Here is a 17,387-nt window from a genome sequence, read left to right on the forward strand (position 1 = left end):
AATTAATAAATTTATATACTTTTTCTCCTGTTACTCTGCCTGCTATTTACTTCATAGACCCAGACATAGAACCTAAGGGCAGAGGGAAAGTCTTTCCTTCCCTATAGGTACAGTGATTTTACACAAGTCACTTATAATTCTAGAACAGACTTTTAGTTTCATTGACTTTTCTCTATTGGTTTTGTTTTCAAATTGACTAATTTCTGCTCTTGTCTTATCATTTCCTTAATTATTTTAAATTAAGCTGCTATGAGTTTTATATGTTTTGTTTTCCCCTAGTTTCTTGAGGTGGAAGATTCAAACAGTAATTTGAGACTCCCCCCTCCCCCAATATAAGTATGTAATGCTATGTACTTCCTTAAGTTACCTGCATCCTATGAGTTCTGATATGGTATATTTTCAAGTTTATTTAATTCAAAATATATTTTTACATTTCCCTTTTTGACCCAGAGATTATTTTAAAGTACACTATTTAATTTCCAAATATTTGAGAAATTTTCCAGGTATTTTTGGGTTATTTTGGGAGGAGGGGGTCATAGACCTCTTTCAAATCTGTTACAACATTTTTCCAGAAAAAAACTCATATAAAATTACATTTCATAGTTCCCTAGAGTTCGTAGATGCCCTGAAACCCCTTCATAGACCTCCTAGATTAACAATTCCTACCCTAAGATACTGTAGAATGCTTTTTCAAAAAGGCTGCTTGCAAAGCAGAAAAAAGATTTTCTGGATTCCTATCAGACAGAACACTTTCCACATGCACCACTTTTTCAGGTATGTCTCAGAAAATAATCTAAATTTTGTTTTTAAAACCACACTGCTCTTTTATTCAATGCAACATCCCCCTTTAATGCAGTGTTGAATCACAAACTGAAAAAAAAAAAAGCCCAGAGAAATTTCTGAAGATAAACCAGTGAAGAGAACGTGCATTATACATTACTGTCAACATAATCACTCCATGAAGAGGGAAGGAGGGAAAAAAGGAAGCAGAACGAAAACAAGGGGCTCAAACCCTTAAGACACTTAAAAACATTCCCCCCAATTTTGGGGACTAAAATTTTAAAAGGAAGCCTTCCAGGAAGGAGAGGAACAAATGGAACCTGAGGCAGCTTAGATGCTCAGAGAGTGTGGAAGGGACTCTCCGGGCTGGTAGACAAGCCCAAGGTGGCTTAGGCGACCCCACCTACCACTGGTGGGGTGGGGGATGGGGGGGCAGGATGGATATGGACCCTGGACCTGGGGATTAACCCATTACTCTGCAAGGGTGACCACAGCATCTTGAAAATCTTAGAACCAAAGGAATATCTCCCACCACTCTCAACTAGTCCAACACTATGGCCAAAAGCCTTCGCCTAAAAACCAGTTGTTCCTCTCTCCTTAAAAAGAGAAGAAGAAAGGAATCTGATTGCAGAAGATTGGGGAAAGCATCTCCTTGGACAGAGTCTGAAGAAAGGAAAAGATAAGGAAGTAACAAAGGAAAAAGAAAGTCCAAACTGGCAATCTAAATTAGCAAACTCTCATAAGATATAATGAGCTGAGTAAAAGTTGGCTGCCCTAAAGTTAGCTGCTATGTGCTTGATATACTAAAGGATAAAGATATTCAGGAGCCTCTAAGATACAAATGAGTTCTTTTATACTCAACTGCAATGACTTTTAGCTTGCTTCCTATTTTTTTTTTTAAAAGGAAGGAGTTTTGTTTGTTTTTGCTGCTGCTGTTTTTTCTAATTAAGACTGCTGTTTACTGCTGATATTCTGCATGTGAGAACAGGAGAGAGCCGGAGCACACAATCTACAGGTAGAAAGCAATACATTTTCAGTTTAATAGCACCCTGAACTTACAAATGTGTCACAAATGTGGAAGAAATATGAGAACTAGCCTAGTAGCTTGAGGAGGCTCTCAGAGGTTTCTCTGTGAAAACTGTCTTCCTCTATGGTCAGTGGTTCTTTATTCTTCCTGTCTTCGTCCCTGGTGTCTGGGGGTTTTATAGTTGCCTTTTCAACCATGTGTCCCTCCCCACCACTACCACCACAGCTCTCCAGTTCACAACCACATCTAATGCTGGTGGCTCAGAGATTCTGGCACACTGGGATACTGCAGATGCAATTCCTGAGTATTCTGGCCTTGGTTCCAGCTGCAAGGCAATCTTGCCTCATGTCACAGTAAGTTGATATGTATGGCAGCTACAGGAGGTAAATGGAGGTTTTCTTTATATTTTATTTGTGAATACAGCTATATCATTATGGTTATGTGTATTTGTATGCCTGTGTGTGCTAGGGAAGAGGGTGCTCTAAGTAAATCACAGCCTAACCCTGACTAAATGCTGACAACTCTCTCTCCCAGAAATATACTTTAAAACAGTATAATTTTGAAGTACACATTAGGGAATTAAATTATATTCCTATACCTTGAAACAGGGGTAAAACTAAAAGCCCTTCTTTATTACTAATATGCTTGAAAAAATATAAAAGCTCTACAGTTTTAAGACTTCCAATTCCGGTAAAAATGGCCAGGTAATTCAGACCAATCTTGTCAACAAGAACACCTAAAAGGCTGAATTATATATTTAAAAAATCTTCATCGTATCAAAGCACTAACACAGCAGTGAAAACCCATGCGGCATAATTCAGTTGTCCAATTTCTTTGTTTCAAGCCTCTAATTATTACTTGTAATTCCTGGAGTTGGTAAGGAAAATTCTATTTGTGCTACTTGTTCACATTCTGAAATAAAGTGAAAGATAAATGGAAGTATATTTTGTAATGAAAGACTTGAAGAAAAATAGGAGAGGGAAAATATTCATTTGAATATTATATGCTTGTGGTAATAAAAGTAAGTTTAGGACAATAAAGACTAGAAAATATGATAAGGGGTCAAAATACATATCATCAAATAGGAGACACAAAAAAAGGATAAATGTTTTAAAAGTAATATTAACAGTAATTAAAATCATTAAGTGAATTATCACAGTAATGAATTTCTATCATCTTTGGCTACGAAGCTGATAGCCAAATGCCATAAAAATTTAATACACACTTGGGAGTAAGTATTTGCAAATCATGTACCCATACAACTCAATAGCTAAAAAACAAATACTCTGAAAGATGGGCAGAGCATCTGAACAGACATTTTTCAAAGAAGACATACAGATGGCCAACAGGTACATTAAAAAGTGCTCCACATCACTAACCATCAGGGAAATGCTAATCAAAACCACACACCTCATGCTTGCTAAAATGGCTAGCAACAAAAAGACAAGAAATAACGTGTTGGTGAGGATGTGGATGAAAGGGAATCCTGGGCACTGCTGGTAGGAATGTAAATTGGTGCAGCACTGTGGAAAACAGTATGGAGGGTCTTGCAAAAATTATGAAGAGAACTACTGTATGATTCTGAAGAAATGAATGAAGCAATCTGAAAAAATGAAATCACTATCTGGAAAAGACACATGCACCCCTGTGTTCACTGCAGCGTTCTTTACACTAGCCGAGACGTGGAAACAACCTACAGGTCCATGGACAAATGGACGGATAAAGAAAACGGGGGATCCATGTATAATGCAATGTAATTCAGCCACGAAAAAGAAGGCAACCCTGCCACCTGTGACAACACGGATGGACCCTGAGGGCATTATGCTAAGTAAAAGTACCATATGATTTCACTCATACATAGAATCTAAAAAACAAAACAAACCAAATTCATAGGTATAGAGAACAGATTGGTGCTTGCTAGAGGCCAGGGGTATGGGGTGGGGAAAATGGGAGAAGATGGTCAAAAAGGTACAAACTTTCAATTATAAGTCCTGGTGATTTAATGTACAATAGAAGCACTACAGCTAACAATACTGTATTGCATATTTTGAAGTTGATAAAAGAGTAAATCTTAAAAGTTCTCATCACAAGAAAAAAATTAGGTTGTGTATTTGAAATATAAAATTATATGTCAATTATATTCCAATACACATTTACATAAATATTTTAATAACTCAGTACACACTATTAGGATTCCAGGAGGGAGATGAGGCCTTTGGGAATTAACAAGAAAAGTTATGAACTCTTTTTTTGCTGTCATGTTCCCAACTTGGCATTGTGATAGATGGCACAAATGGCCCCAATCCTTCATCTCTTTCTGTGCCCACACTCTTTGCTATTTAATAATGCACTGTGGATGGGCTGTTTTAGTGAGCCAGACTTATGCAGATACTTCCTCTCTTGTGCCTCCGCCTTCACCGTGAGATCAAGCCCAGAAAGGCCTGCTGCAGGGTTAGAGACATGAAGAACAGAGCAGAGGACTGACTATAGTTAAAGCCAGCCTGGATCAGCAGCCAGCCTGCTGTGGAGTAAACCCAGCCAAGGTCAGCACGATGTGTGAGGAATAAATGCTAATTGTATGCCACTCAGATTTTGTGGCTATTATGCAACATTCTTGTGGCAAAAGATGATACAGACTTTGACAGACTTTAACTGATGACAGAATATTTGTGTATTGAAAATATTTCTTAATTACAAAAACCATTACTTGACATACCTGTCTTCACTACGGCCTACTGAACCTGAGACAGCATGACCACTTACTACTGAGCTGGCACAGCCCCCAGAAAATCTAGCTCTAACAAGTCTGGGAAGCAAGTCAGAAAGCTACCATAAAGAAAAGAAGGAGTGATCCTAAAAACAGTCCAACGTGAGAACAGGAGTGACCAAGAGCAGGGTGCTGTCTAAAGAAGCAAGACGGTAGGTAACCAAAGGGGAGAAGTGTATTTGTATTACAGCTATAGTGCATTTGGTCCAAGAGAATCTGCTGAATCTACTAGTTTCTTCTGTTTGCACATAATATAAAAAGCCTTCCAAGTGATTTCATATTTTTAAAAAATCTGTTATTTGAATGTTAATAAAACAAGCTTACCATATGATATATGAAGCAGTATCCAGGCAGATGACATTTAAATCTGCATCAAACAATCCCTTTAAAACTAAAAAAGTTAAACTTGTATGTTTCTATGTCAGCATTTAAATATCACACATGTAGGTTTCCTTCCATTGTAGGAATGTCAAGTCTCCAAACTACTTACCAATTATACAAAGAATAAAGTGTATATTTACAAAGCTTTAAAAAAAACCCTACTGCCATCTAGAGCTTCTGACCTCATCACACACAGCTACTGACCTGCACTGGAGTTGAAACTTCCCCTTAAATGTCATTCCCATTATTGTTTCAAATGGTCTGCAACCGAATTAAATGCCAATCTACTTTTTCATAGTTTATATTATTTGACATTTACACTAAGATTCTATATGTCATTCCTGGAAACCATGAGATAGTAGTTACTGTTGGAAAATGCCCTAACAATTTACCTTTTAAAAGGAATACTTATTAGTATATTTGTCTATAAGTTTGTTATTATAATAGTTTATAAACCTATATATTATCAAGGTACCACAATAAATTCCTTATACACTAATATTTTAATTTCCTTTGCGGGGGGCAGGTAATTAGGTTTACTTATTGATTTATTTTTAGAGGAGGTATTGGGGATTGAACCCAGGACTGTGTGCATGCTAAGCCTGTGCTTTACCACTTGAGCTATACCCTTCCCCCCTTAATTTCCTTTTAACATACAGAGAACAAAGAAAATATTGATTCAAACTTGTGATAGCGAGGTCTAGTGACATTTTCTACTAAAGGTCACATTTCAAAACTATATGAACTACCAATATATCACCATTAAATAAACAATTTGTTCAGTTCAATGATAAAATATTATGATAAATACATCTATAGGTGTTATGTGTATTTGGAACATAAAATTCTACTTAGTAAGTTAATTATAACTTCACAATTGCCGTCAAGACAAATGAATAATTTTTAAATGAAGAGAGTCTTAAAAAACACTGATCTCGTTTTCACAAAAGAGCATCTTGGAAGCTGGCATTAACATGACACACACTAAATTAAATACATGTTAAAGGATGTAAACCGTATGACTTACAACTCACATGTGAGCATTCAAGGCTAAATCCCTGTTATTTCTAAATTAGACAATTAAATCATCTAAATATCTGCTACAGTCTGAATGTTTGTACCCCTGCCAATTCATATGTTGAAACCTAATGCCTAAGGTGATAGTACTATTTTTAGGAGGTGGGACCTCTGAGAGGTGATTAGGTCATAAGGGCAGAGCGCTCATGAGTGGGATCAGTGCCCTTATTAAGGAGTCTTGAAAAGCCCTCTTTCCCCTCCCACCCTGTGAGCTTACAGAAATAAGATAGCCATCTGTGAACCACGAAAGGGGCTCTCACCAAATACTGAATCTGCTGATTCCTTGATCTTGGAATTCCCAGCCTCCAGAACTGTGAGAAATAAATTGTTTATAAGCCACAGAGTTTATGGCATTTTGTTATAGTAGCCTGAATGGACTAAGCCTATCCACTAAGAACAAAAAGGGAAACGGTTCATAAATATACTATACATGGATTAAGATAGTAGATATAGATCTCTATGACATATTGTAAAGTGATTAAGAAAATCACAAAACAGTATGTATAGCACTATACTGCTTATCTTAAGTAGAAAAGAAAGGTGCACTGTTGTACAAGAGAGTTTTAAAGCTTGGTCTGGACTCAAATCTGAGTCTGAATGCTGGTTTCAAGATTTAATAGCTGGGATTGTACTTTTAGCAATCTGTCTTGGGCAGGCTTTCTCAGACTCAATTTCCACATTTTGTAGTGGCAGATACTGATACTTCCATCTCAAAGGTTGTTGTGAAATAAATGAGATCATACACTTTAAAGGCTTGGCACAATCCCAACCACTGCAGATGCATAATAATGGTTATTATTTTTATGGCCCTACCCTAACCTTAAGAAAAGAATTCGCTGGTACCATTTAAGAGTCAAGAAAAAGGATTTAAGGATTTGTCCCTATAGGGCTTTAGGCTTATATGACACATAACTTTGGTGGTTAGTAACAGAGAAGACTTCAAAAAAAGTAATACATGTGTAATGATAAAATTTTACATTATTATAAGCAAATATGTATACTATGTATAATTCATATATGTTATATTCTACTAGAGCCTAAAACATGAAAATAGTAAGGCTGAAAAGAAGCAACATATGGCTTTTGTAGGCATATGAAAGAATATATCTGAATACACATAGTGAGTTTAGATGACCATAAAGATGGTCCACGGAAAGGATCAACCTGAAAAATCTTTTTATGATCCTTTCTCCTGATGTGAATTAAAGCTATAATTAAGCATGATAAAATGTTCTCATAGCCAAGAAACTTCCACAAGTAACGTTTAGGAAAATAAACTTAGGATTCTGGAAAGCTGCTCCATTTCAAGTTTTGTATTTTCAAGTCATCCTTTTTGAAAGTATATTGTCTTTAAAATTCTAGCTTTCCTTTACCTCACTGCTTAAACATTCATAAGTGATCTGATTTCTGTCACTTTTCAACCTTGTGGACCTGAGGCTTAAGTATTTCATCTATAAAAAGAATTATCCATTTATAGACTTCATTATACCAAATTTCAAGGCAACATTTCCACCTACAAATAGAGTAGATATTCTACTTTAAAATCTGTTTTAACCTTTCTCCCACTAAAGATTTAATATTTGGCTATTTTCCTATAAATGTTTTCAGTGAAGTAATTATAAAAGAGGAATATGGCAAGATCAAAGACCAAAACTTGTCAAATTTAAAAACAAAGAGGAGTGGCACAAATAGTGTTATTAATAGCCAAAAAATGAGAGATGAACATTGTTATTTGTCATTAATCAGTAATACTTTTTTAAGAAGCATATGATGCTCTTTGTACTCTTATTCTTTAAACACTAAAATGAAAGTAGAAAAGTAAAAACTGCTTAAAAAAAAAAGAAAAATCTACTTGAAAAAAATTTAAGTCGGTGACTTTGTCATTGTAGATTTGGTAGGCCTGAGTAATTTAGGGTCACTGACTATTTGCCCAACAAATATTAATTCAATCAAATGTTTATTGGTATATTTTGTCAAAGCCTTTTGCTGTTACTGCCTTAACTAAAGTTACATGTTACATCCACCACTGCCCATTGTCTGACACAGAGAAGTAAAATACTTTCCGTACATATTGGCTCTTCCTTATAATGTTCTCTTCAGGTGGGACCATCTTCTAAGGATATTGTTTTCCTGACACTTTTAGTAATTACACTGAACTCTATTGGGTATAACATCAAATTTCATTTATAGCAATAAGCCATGTTTTTAAAAGTAATAAATATCAAAATAAAGCTTCTATTAAAAAAGTTTGAGAGAAAAATTAGTCATCTAATTACCTACAAAGGGCTTGCTTCACTGGTCTCTGCAGGGCCAGTTTTCAATAAACAAATTTTTAAAAAAGATGCTTCTAAATTATTTGTCAAGGCTGCAAAAACAATTGAATAGAAAATAGCACCATATTAATATGCAAACAAAAATGGAGCCATCCATTGGAACTGAAAGCAGGAAGCCTCATGACATGACTGTTACCACCAAGGATCATTTTATGCAAATTTTTTCAATTTGTTACCAACCTACCCTAAAAGTTATTCCAGGACCAGCTGGAACTACTAGGATACAGGCAAAACCAGATTACAGCTGACTCTTGAACAACACGGGTCTGAACTGCAAGCGTCCGTATACATACAACTTTATCTCAATAGTAAACAGTACAGTACTACATGATCCACAGTTGGCTGAATCCACCTGTGCAGGAGGGAAGGAAGGAGAAAGCACAAATATGGAGGGCCAACTATAAATTATACACAGATTTTTGACTGCAGGGAGGGTAGGTCTCCCTAACCCTCAAGTTGTTCAAGGGTCAAATGCACCTCATCTTATGATGTTTCAATTGAGAGCAGTCTGAGAGGCTAAACCAAAACCAAAACATGGTTGGTTACCCCTACAATGACAGTAGATCAGGTTTTGGCACATTCCCTAAAATTAGTCCATCAATGACAGTTAAAGATATACTAAAGCCTTATTCCTTGGATTTCAGTTAGCATACATATATACTAATTAAATACGTATGTTTAACTTTAAAATATTAATGTAGAGAATTAAGATTATGATTCAGTCATGTAGCTACCAAATATATGCAAACAGCTGTTTCAAATAGAGTAATTTTGGAGTTAAACCCCCATGGTCCATGGTTAGAATCTTTAGTAAGTAAATCCACATTTTTCTATTACAATTTTAAGCATTCACTTCCTGCAATCATTTTCTAATGGTTCAAGTCAATTTCACACTAAGTAATAGCACATGAATGATATCTGGGGTGAGTGGTCACATGAGAGAGGAAATTTGATCAATTTGTGATATATATACACAATACATATATACACAATTTGTTATATATATACACACACACACATACACATATATATATAAAGTGGAACGTGCATTTTTTAAAAAGTCTTATAAAACCTGCCTGCATTCTGAAAATATAACAATGGTAGGAGGGCCATTTTTTAATAGATGTAACATTTTTTTACTGGTTTAAACTTATAAGAAAGTTTCAAAATTTCACTTTCAATTTTCCAATAAATTAATACTGTCAATTCAATATTTATAGTCAGTCAAGTATTGTATAGTTCGTGATTTTAAACAAAATTATGAAAGTTTACAGAAGAGAGTATCACTTACCAGCTGTTCTGATTTTACACCATACAACTGGATGGTCTTTGCCACGTTTTTTGACACCGCTAATGTGAGGTTTGCATCAACAGCAGCTACATTCAGTTCACTGGAGAACACACAAACAGACTTTAATTATTAGCAACATAGTTCACCAACAAAGTAAAGAACAACATATAAACCTACACCGAATAAACAATGTGGTGATTCTTTTTATAGATTTCACTGATTCCTTCTAAGAATTGATTGCATTGTTTCATTTTCCCTCCTAAATTCAGCATTAGAAAAAAGTGCTCTGAAATAGTTTGGTTAATGACCAGTTTCTCATTAATAAAAGCATGTCATGTGTGGGTTAAGGCTGTGATTAAGAGAGCAAATTGTGTACAGATTTTTAAAGTAGCACTCTTGTTAATACTGATAAGTGCAATTAGAGACACTGCGTATCACAGACATCTGCAAGGAAATGACAGCTTTTGAATGGAAATGATGACCTGGGAAGGACATAAGCTAAAAATATAAATTACATGATACATAGAGGTACTCAGTTTCTGCAGAAATTATGCCAATTCATGCTTATTTTGATAGAGTAGCTTTTTAAATACATCAAAAGCAAAACAGAGATTTAATTTGAAATTTGAAAAATCTGAATTGTTCAAGCATTTCTTTGTCATGCTTATTTTCAACTTTAACACTGGATTAATTAGGACGTTTGAGCTGATTGCAAAAAAAAAAAAAAAGTTTTACAAAGACCACAGAAAGTATACTAGGAGTTAAAAATTGCATGAAAACCCATATATATAGCTCTGATTTTGATACAGATTGTGTTGAACCTGTGGATCCGCTGGTGGAGTGTTGCCATTTTAACAATACTGGGTTTTCCAGTCTATGAACATGAGGTATCCTTTGATTTATTTGGGTACTCTTTAATTTGTGTCAAAAATGTTTTGTAATTTTCAGTGTACAAATCTTGCACTTTCTAAAAAATTTATTTTAAAATACTATATTCATTTTGATGCTATGATAAATGGCCTTGTTTTCTTAATTTCATTTTTACATTCTTCACTGCGGGTGCATAGCAATACAATTGATTTTGCAAGTGATCTCATATCCTGCTATGTTGCTGAAATTGTTTATTAATTCTAATTAGTTTATTGCACATGCTTATTATTTTTTAAACTGGCATTTTGGACAGAGTATTATGGACCTGTTTTAATAGTCATCAACCAATAAAACACTTAATCTCAAAAAAAAAGAAAAAGAAGAGAAAAAGAAAACCCATATACAAGTAGAAAGCAAGAAAAGTAATTATTGTCTCTGAAGTAACAGAATAAATCTTGGCACTTTTCAGATTCTCTTTATGAAGAAAGTGAAGGACTTTGAAACAACACTAGTGCATAGGATGTGTGACAAAAATGCCCTTTCATATAACAGTGAGACACAATTTATAATGCTCACTTTGACATTCTATTAAACAATGGAATAAGTATGCTTCTTCAAGTTCCACATTCTAATTGATTATAGCGTTGTCAGGCTGCACAGGGGAATGGGAGAAATACCTCTTTAACATTTCCATAAACAGGTCAAAGAGATCAAGTTGAATCCAGGACTGTTTTTGTCACTATCATACCAAACAGATAGTGGAGACATTACGGTAAAAAAATCTAGAGTCAGGGCACTGGAAAGTCCAGATAACTGTGGAGGGATTTAGGATCGAGATGCTGGGCAATCCAGACACTGCATAGTTGTGTTTGCAGCTGGAGACATGCTTATGTATATTACACCTGTGGCTCTCACGTGCCTCAGAATCAGCATTTTCAAATTTGTGATCTAACAGAATCTAGACTTGGTCCTCTATTGCCTAACTGCTATTTTTACTCCTCAAAATGTTCACCTATAAATGTATAGACTTCCTGTTACGACACCGTGTTGGCTATGACAGGAACTGAGATAGTCACTAACTGCAAATTAACCCGGGTAGCTGAGAAGTATCTAAAGGCAACAGTACAACTACACTGTCTGCAAGCATCCAGGTGGCACCTCTGTCAGGATACCTTCCCTTCAGAGAGTTTTAAAAGTTGTCACATTCACTTAGAAAGCTTAAAATAGCAAACATGAGGAGGCTAATCAGGATTATAATCCTTCTATGCTCTGAAGTACTTTCTGGATTTAAGATGAAAAACCCCATTAATCTCTGTAATTTGTAAAACTATTTTTCTCATTTGTAAAATTATTTTTACACCTACTTTCCAGTGTAATATTAGAAATCGACTAAGGCATAAAGAATTAGGCTGGTTTACTTTATATCCCTGACAAGATACAGAATAATTATAATTGCCTATTTTTAGACTGTATTTAAATGGTCTTATTAATTGGAATCTCCAGTACTTACATGTGCACTCATTCACCACAAGACTCTTGATTCAATTGCCAGACTAATTACTTAAACAGTCTGAGATAAAAACGTACTGTCATCACACATCACTAACAAACGTGGCAGGGATTTTACTGCACGCGATTATATAAAAAATACATACCTTGTTATAGTCTTAATGATACCTTCAAGTTCATCAGCAGAAGGAGGATTACGACCACCAGGGGGAAAAACCAAGTTGATGGGATCAAAGAGTCGAGATAAAGATTTTGATAGATAAGCAGCCTCATAGGGTTGCAGAGAGTCTTTCAAAGCCTTTTCTGGACTGTGGGAGTGAAAAAAATGAACTTAAAATATATAAAACTAAATGCTATTGTATTAGGTTGTAAATGCCTTTCTTTTCTTTTTTGGGGGGGAGTGGTTATTTATTTTTAATTTTTTTTAATGGCGGTATTGGGGGTTGAACCCAGGACCTCCTGTATGCTAAGCACACACTCCACCACTGAGCTACACCCTCCTCACCTTGTAAATGTCTTTCTTAAAAACATATTTCCTATACAAAATGTAATTCTATTGAAGAAAATTTAAAAATCTGTTTAAAATTGTATATATGGGGGGTGGGTATCAGTGGTAGAGTGCATGCTAAGCATGCACAAAGTCTTGGGTTTAATTCCCAGGACCTCCGTTAAAACAACAAATAAACAAACAAACAAACATTTAAAAAAGTATATATACATTTATAAATACTTTTCATAATTACACATTTATTAAGGAATAAACTTTTTAATTTATACATAAATCCTAGGTATAAATGTACTGTAATATGCACCAGTACCCACTGTACCCACTGTAGTAAATTTGTCACTTGAAACTAAAAGAGTAACATTAATTCTAATGGGGCATGCCTTCACAGAGCACACAAGGCAAGTCTGCAGAGACCTGTTCTCACTAGCTCAACCCTTTTCACCCACAGCTGCCCTCTCATAGGCTCAGTGTCTGAGAGGGAAGTGCGAAGGTATAGGTTTTTATCAACCTTCTAATATTAAACTGTTACTATCAAGAATGAAGACAAAATAAAAAGTATTTGTCAAAGTCATACAACCACATAAATACTCCCAACTGGAGTTCTAAGCTAATTAAGTTTTACAGCATTCTTCACAAGCTAGAATTCAGCCTTGAGACACTTCTTTCCATCTTAGTCCTCCCACGTCTTCAATTATTTGCGTTGCTTTTTATTTAGCAGTCCATCTATTGGACCTTACATTTTACCGTTGACAATTGCTATCAAGTATCTATAACCAATTTTTCTTTATGCTTTCTTACTCCTATAGTTAACTCTGTATCTTCTCACATCACTCCTGTTTATGATCCTTCTTAACAGTCCTTCCACTGTCTTAAAAACAAACAAACAAAAATCCCTCCTCCTAAATGTTAATCTTGAAAACACCTGACCAGCTCCTTCATGTATAGGAAATCTGGCTTTCTCCATTTCCACACTTCCTGGTCAACCGACGAGACCTGGAGGTCAGAACACTCTTGGCTCCTACATTATAATTCCAGTTATCTCTTACCACTTTCTCATTCAGTAAATATTTCACTCAACACATAGTTCCTGAGAATACTGTACCAGGCCCTTGTTAAGTGCTAGGAAGGCAGAGATTAAAATCGCTTTACAGTCTAGGGAAGAAATGTGCAGGTAAAGTGCTGACTATAACAACTTCTACAGTGGATGCAGATAGAAAGACCACAGAGGGAACAGGAAAAATTAGCGTTTCAATCTGTCTGAGTCAGTCCCCTACTAAAGTCCACACCAGCTATTTAAATGTCTTCCCTGTTTGTGCTCCTGTCACTTACTGACCTTAAGAAGCCTCTTCCCTCTTCTGCATAAATTTCAGCACTAAATTATAAGCACTAATATTCTTCCTGTTCTCCAAGTCTGCTGTAAGGATCTTTGGTGATTACAATGTCAAAACAGACAACTTTTCTACTACGTGTTCTGTATTAGAAGTCTATGTTTATTTTATAGTTTTACCATGGAGCTTCCATATTTGAGTCATCATTCTGAACTGCTCCACCTCTAAGATCTACAAGCTTGAAGACAACTTTCCACACCCTGATTTGCCCCTAGTTCCTTCCCTCCTACAAATACTATTAAATTTCTACATTTTGCCAAGTACTTCCTAGATGCAGGAAATGCAGCAATCAAAGCCGGTTAAAAAAAATTCTCTGCCCTCTTCAAGTTTATATGCTTATGAGAGACACACACACACACAATTAAAAATTTTAAACAAGTTAAATATGGAATACAATGGAGAATAACAAATTCTAAGAGAAAAATGAAGCATGAAAGGCAAAGAACTTCTTCTATGCAACTTTAGATAGGACAAGGCACAGGAAGGCTTCCTGAGAGGATCTGAGGGACAAGAGGGAGCAAGTGAAACAGGTTTCCAGGGTAGGCACTTTCTGTGAGAGAAGAGCAAGTGCAAAGGCCCTGAGAAGGGACCCTCCCTGGCTGTGTCTGCCAAAAAGTTAAGAGGAGCAGAGCGCTGAAGGGGTAGAAGTACAAGATGAAAACACATGGAACAAATCACGCTGGATTTTGTCTATCAGTGAAAGTGCTATTTTACTCAAAAGAACTTGCTCTCTTGACCTCACTGTGATCAGTGCTAGGGACCCCTTTCCCATGCGCATCCCCCATCAGCCCACCAGGTCTCATGTCCTCTATCCGCAGCTGACCATTTCAAGGTGTTCTTGTTAGCATCCTCATTTTTCTAATTTACCTTTGTTTCAAAGCACTTAATGAGAAAATCTCATTTAGATGGTCTCTACGTCTGTCACTAAGCTGCCCAAGTACTGCAGAGAAAAAGTTGTTTATACTGAACACGTATGCAAATCCCTTAACTTCAAGAGATCTGAAGTTCAAGGCATTAAAATTCTACCTTTGCAGCCCCCTTCACTCTCTACAGGTGATCATTTGCCTCTACTTTCTACTAAGACCAAAACCAGTGGCAGTGACCTTAGTCAACCTGGCACTTCTCAAGGGTTTTTTTTTTTTCTCTGTAACTTCATCTACCCTCTGTAGCTTTATTTCTTTGTTCATATCAAAACATCACAGGAGAAGTGAACCTAGCTCCTTCTTTCCTCTTCTCTCTTGTTAAAAAAACTGTTTCACTGAGATTTAACTTACATTCAGTTCAACCATTTAGAGTGTGCGATTCTCTGGTTTTTGGCATATTCACAGGTATGCACAACCATCACTATGCTTATCTTTGAACATTTTGATCACCTCCAAAAGAACCCTCATACCCTTTAGCTTTCACCCTCTGCCCCCTCACCCCACCCCCAGCCCTACACAAACACTAATATGCTTTATATCTCTATAGATTTTGCTATTTTTGACTTCCATGTGAATAGTATCATACACTGTACGGGTTTTCTTTCACTTAGCATAATTTTTTTCAAGGTTCAGTCATGTTGTAACATGTGTCCGTACTTCATTCCTTTTTATGTCTGAATTGTATTCCACCGTGTGGATGCACATGTGATTATTCATTTGTCTGCTGATGGACATTTGGGTTGCTTCTATTTTTTGGCTATTATGAATGTTGCTATAAACAGTTGTGTACAAATATGTGAGTGAACATATTTTAAAAATTTTGTTTAATACATTTAATTTTTTATTGTGATAAAATATACATAACACGTGGGTATTGTGCACCAAAAGGAAGCGCCCACGTACTGATCTCAGCTGTGTGAGGCACAGCCTCAGCTAACTGGCAGCCAGGGGCAGGGGGAGAGATGCTGCAGCTCGGCTCCTCTTATGGAAGCAGCCCTCCAGTGCGGAGCAAGGGAGGGAGGGAGCCTTGGTTCTGGGCTGCCCTAGGCTAGAGTGGAGTCCATGCCTTGCTGAGCTGGGAACAGGGAGGGAGGAAACAACAGTCCTGGTTCTAATGTCACAGGCTCTTAAGGAATTCTTTCTGCCAAATTTTCATAATTTTTTTTTGAGTAGATTTTTCATTTGCTGTTTGCTTTTAAAACCACTTTCAGAGGCTTTAAATCGGTTTTTATAGTTTTCACCAGGCTCACTGGGGAGTGGGTGAGAGAGTAAGGACTACTGTCACCCTAGAAGTCAGTCTTCTCCCATTCTGTCTTTAATCAATTCTAATAATGCTTTTGTATCTACCATTCCACGTCTAGGTCCTGAACAACTTATTTTTCTGTATCAAGAGGTCAATTCTCAGTTCTAAGCTTCTTCAACTTTTCAATAGCCTGTGACACAGTTAACTATTCCTCCTCCAACTTAATGAGCTCATTCCTTGGGGTTGCAGACAACTTTGAGTTTTCCTCTTCTCTCTCCATATTTTTGTCTTAGGCTTGCTGGCCGCCTCTCCTCTGCACAATCTATTAATATTGGAGTGCCTAACTAGGGCCGAGGGCCCTTTCTCTTCATATCTATCTTCCCTGTGGAATCTCCTCCAGTGCCATGATTTCCACAGATCTGCACAGTGATGACTCTCAGCTATCTTTTTCTAGCCCTGATTCATACTCAACTACCTTTGCAACAACTCTATTAAAACATTATTTGCAACTTCAGTTCAATAGTTTCAAAAGAAAAACCTTAAATCAGCACTGCTCCATAAATGGAATGATGTCTTCCAGTCATTACAGTCTTCTCCCAACCTGTCCAAGCTTATCCTTGATCCTTCTCCTCCTCTCAAATCCAATCTATCAGCAAGTTCTACTGACTTGCTCTCTGAACTGTATCTTGAATCACTGGACCAGTTCTTACCATCTCATCCACTCATCCTACTTCAAGTCATTACCATTTCTTGCCTGCATAAACATAGCCCCCATTTCCCACTTCTCTCTCCCTGCGGTGAGCCTCCCCCTTAGTTGTCCACACAGAAGCTGGGGTGCTCATTTTAAAATGTTTATCAGTTCATATCATTCCTCTGTTTAAAAGCAATGGTTAACACTGTTTTGAATAAACTCCAAACTCCCTATCATGGTGTAAAAGCCCTACATGATCTTACATTTCCCTTCCTCTCTGACCCAATTTTATACCCTCCCCTTTTCCTCATTCATTGTGTTCCAGCTTTTTATTCCTCGACCTCCCCACCTTAATTTTTGCAGATTTTAAATATGCCATTCTCTTTGCCTGCAAAAATATTACTCCAAATCTTCCGTGGTTGATTTCTTCACATTATTTAGATCTAAGATCAAACGTTACCGTCTCACTACAAAAGGCACTCTATCATATTATCTTGTTTTATTCTCTTCATAGCACTAACGGCTCTCAAAAATTTAGCATGAATACCCAATGATGAAAAATGCTAACCTGGTTATCTGTGCCTTGATTCTATTCTAAT

The 17,387-nt window shown here is 36.4% G+C and overlaps 1 protein-coding gene across 1 annotated transcript in view; it reads right to left on the reverse strand.

Annotated features, from left to right (window-relative positions):
- The window catches only part of COG5 (component of oligomeric golgi complex 5), a 240,196-nt gene that overhangs the window by 53,575 nt on the left and 169,234 nt on the right, over positions 1 to 17,387 (reverse strand). Inside the window, exons 13-14 of the mRNA XM_031454688.2 lie at positions 12,182 to 12,343; positions 9,657 to 9,756 (exon numbers count right to left, since the gene is read on the reverse strand). Of these exons, the coding sequence (XP_031310548.2) occupies positions 9,657 to 9,756; positions 12,182 to 12,343 (262 nt within the window). The remainder of the gene's footprint in view (positions 1 to 9,656; positions 9,757 to 12,181; positions 12,344 to 17,387) is intronic.

Source organism: Camelus dromedarius, chromosome 7, assembly GCF_036321535.1.
Source record: "Camelus dromedarius isolate mCamDro1 chromosome 7, mCamDro1.pat, whole genome shotgun sequence".
NCBI lineage: Eukaryota > Metazoa > Chordata > Mammalia > Artiodactyla > Camelidae > Camelus > Camelus dromedarius.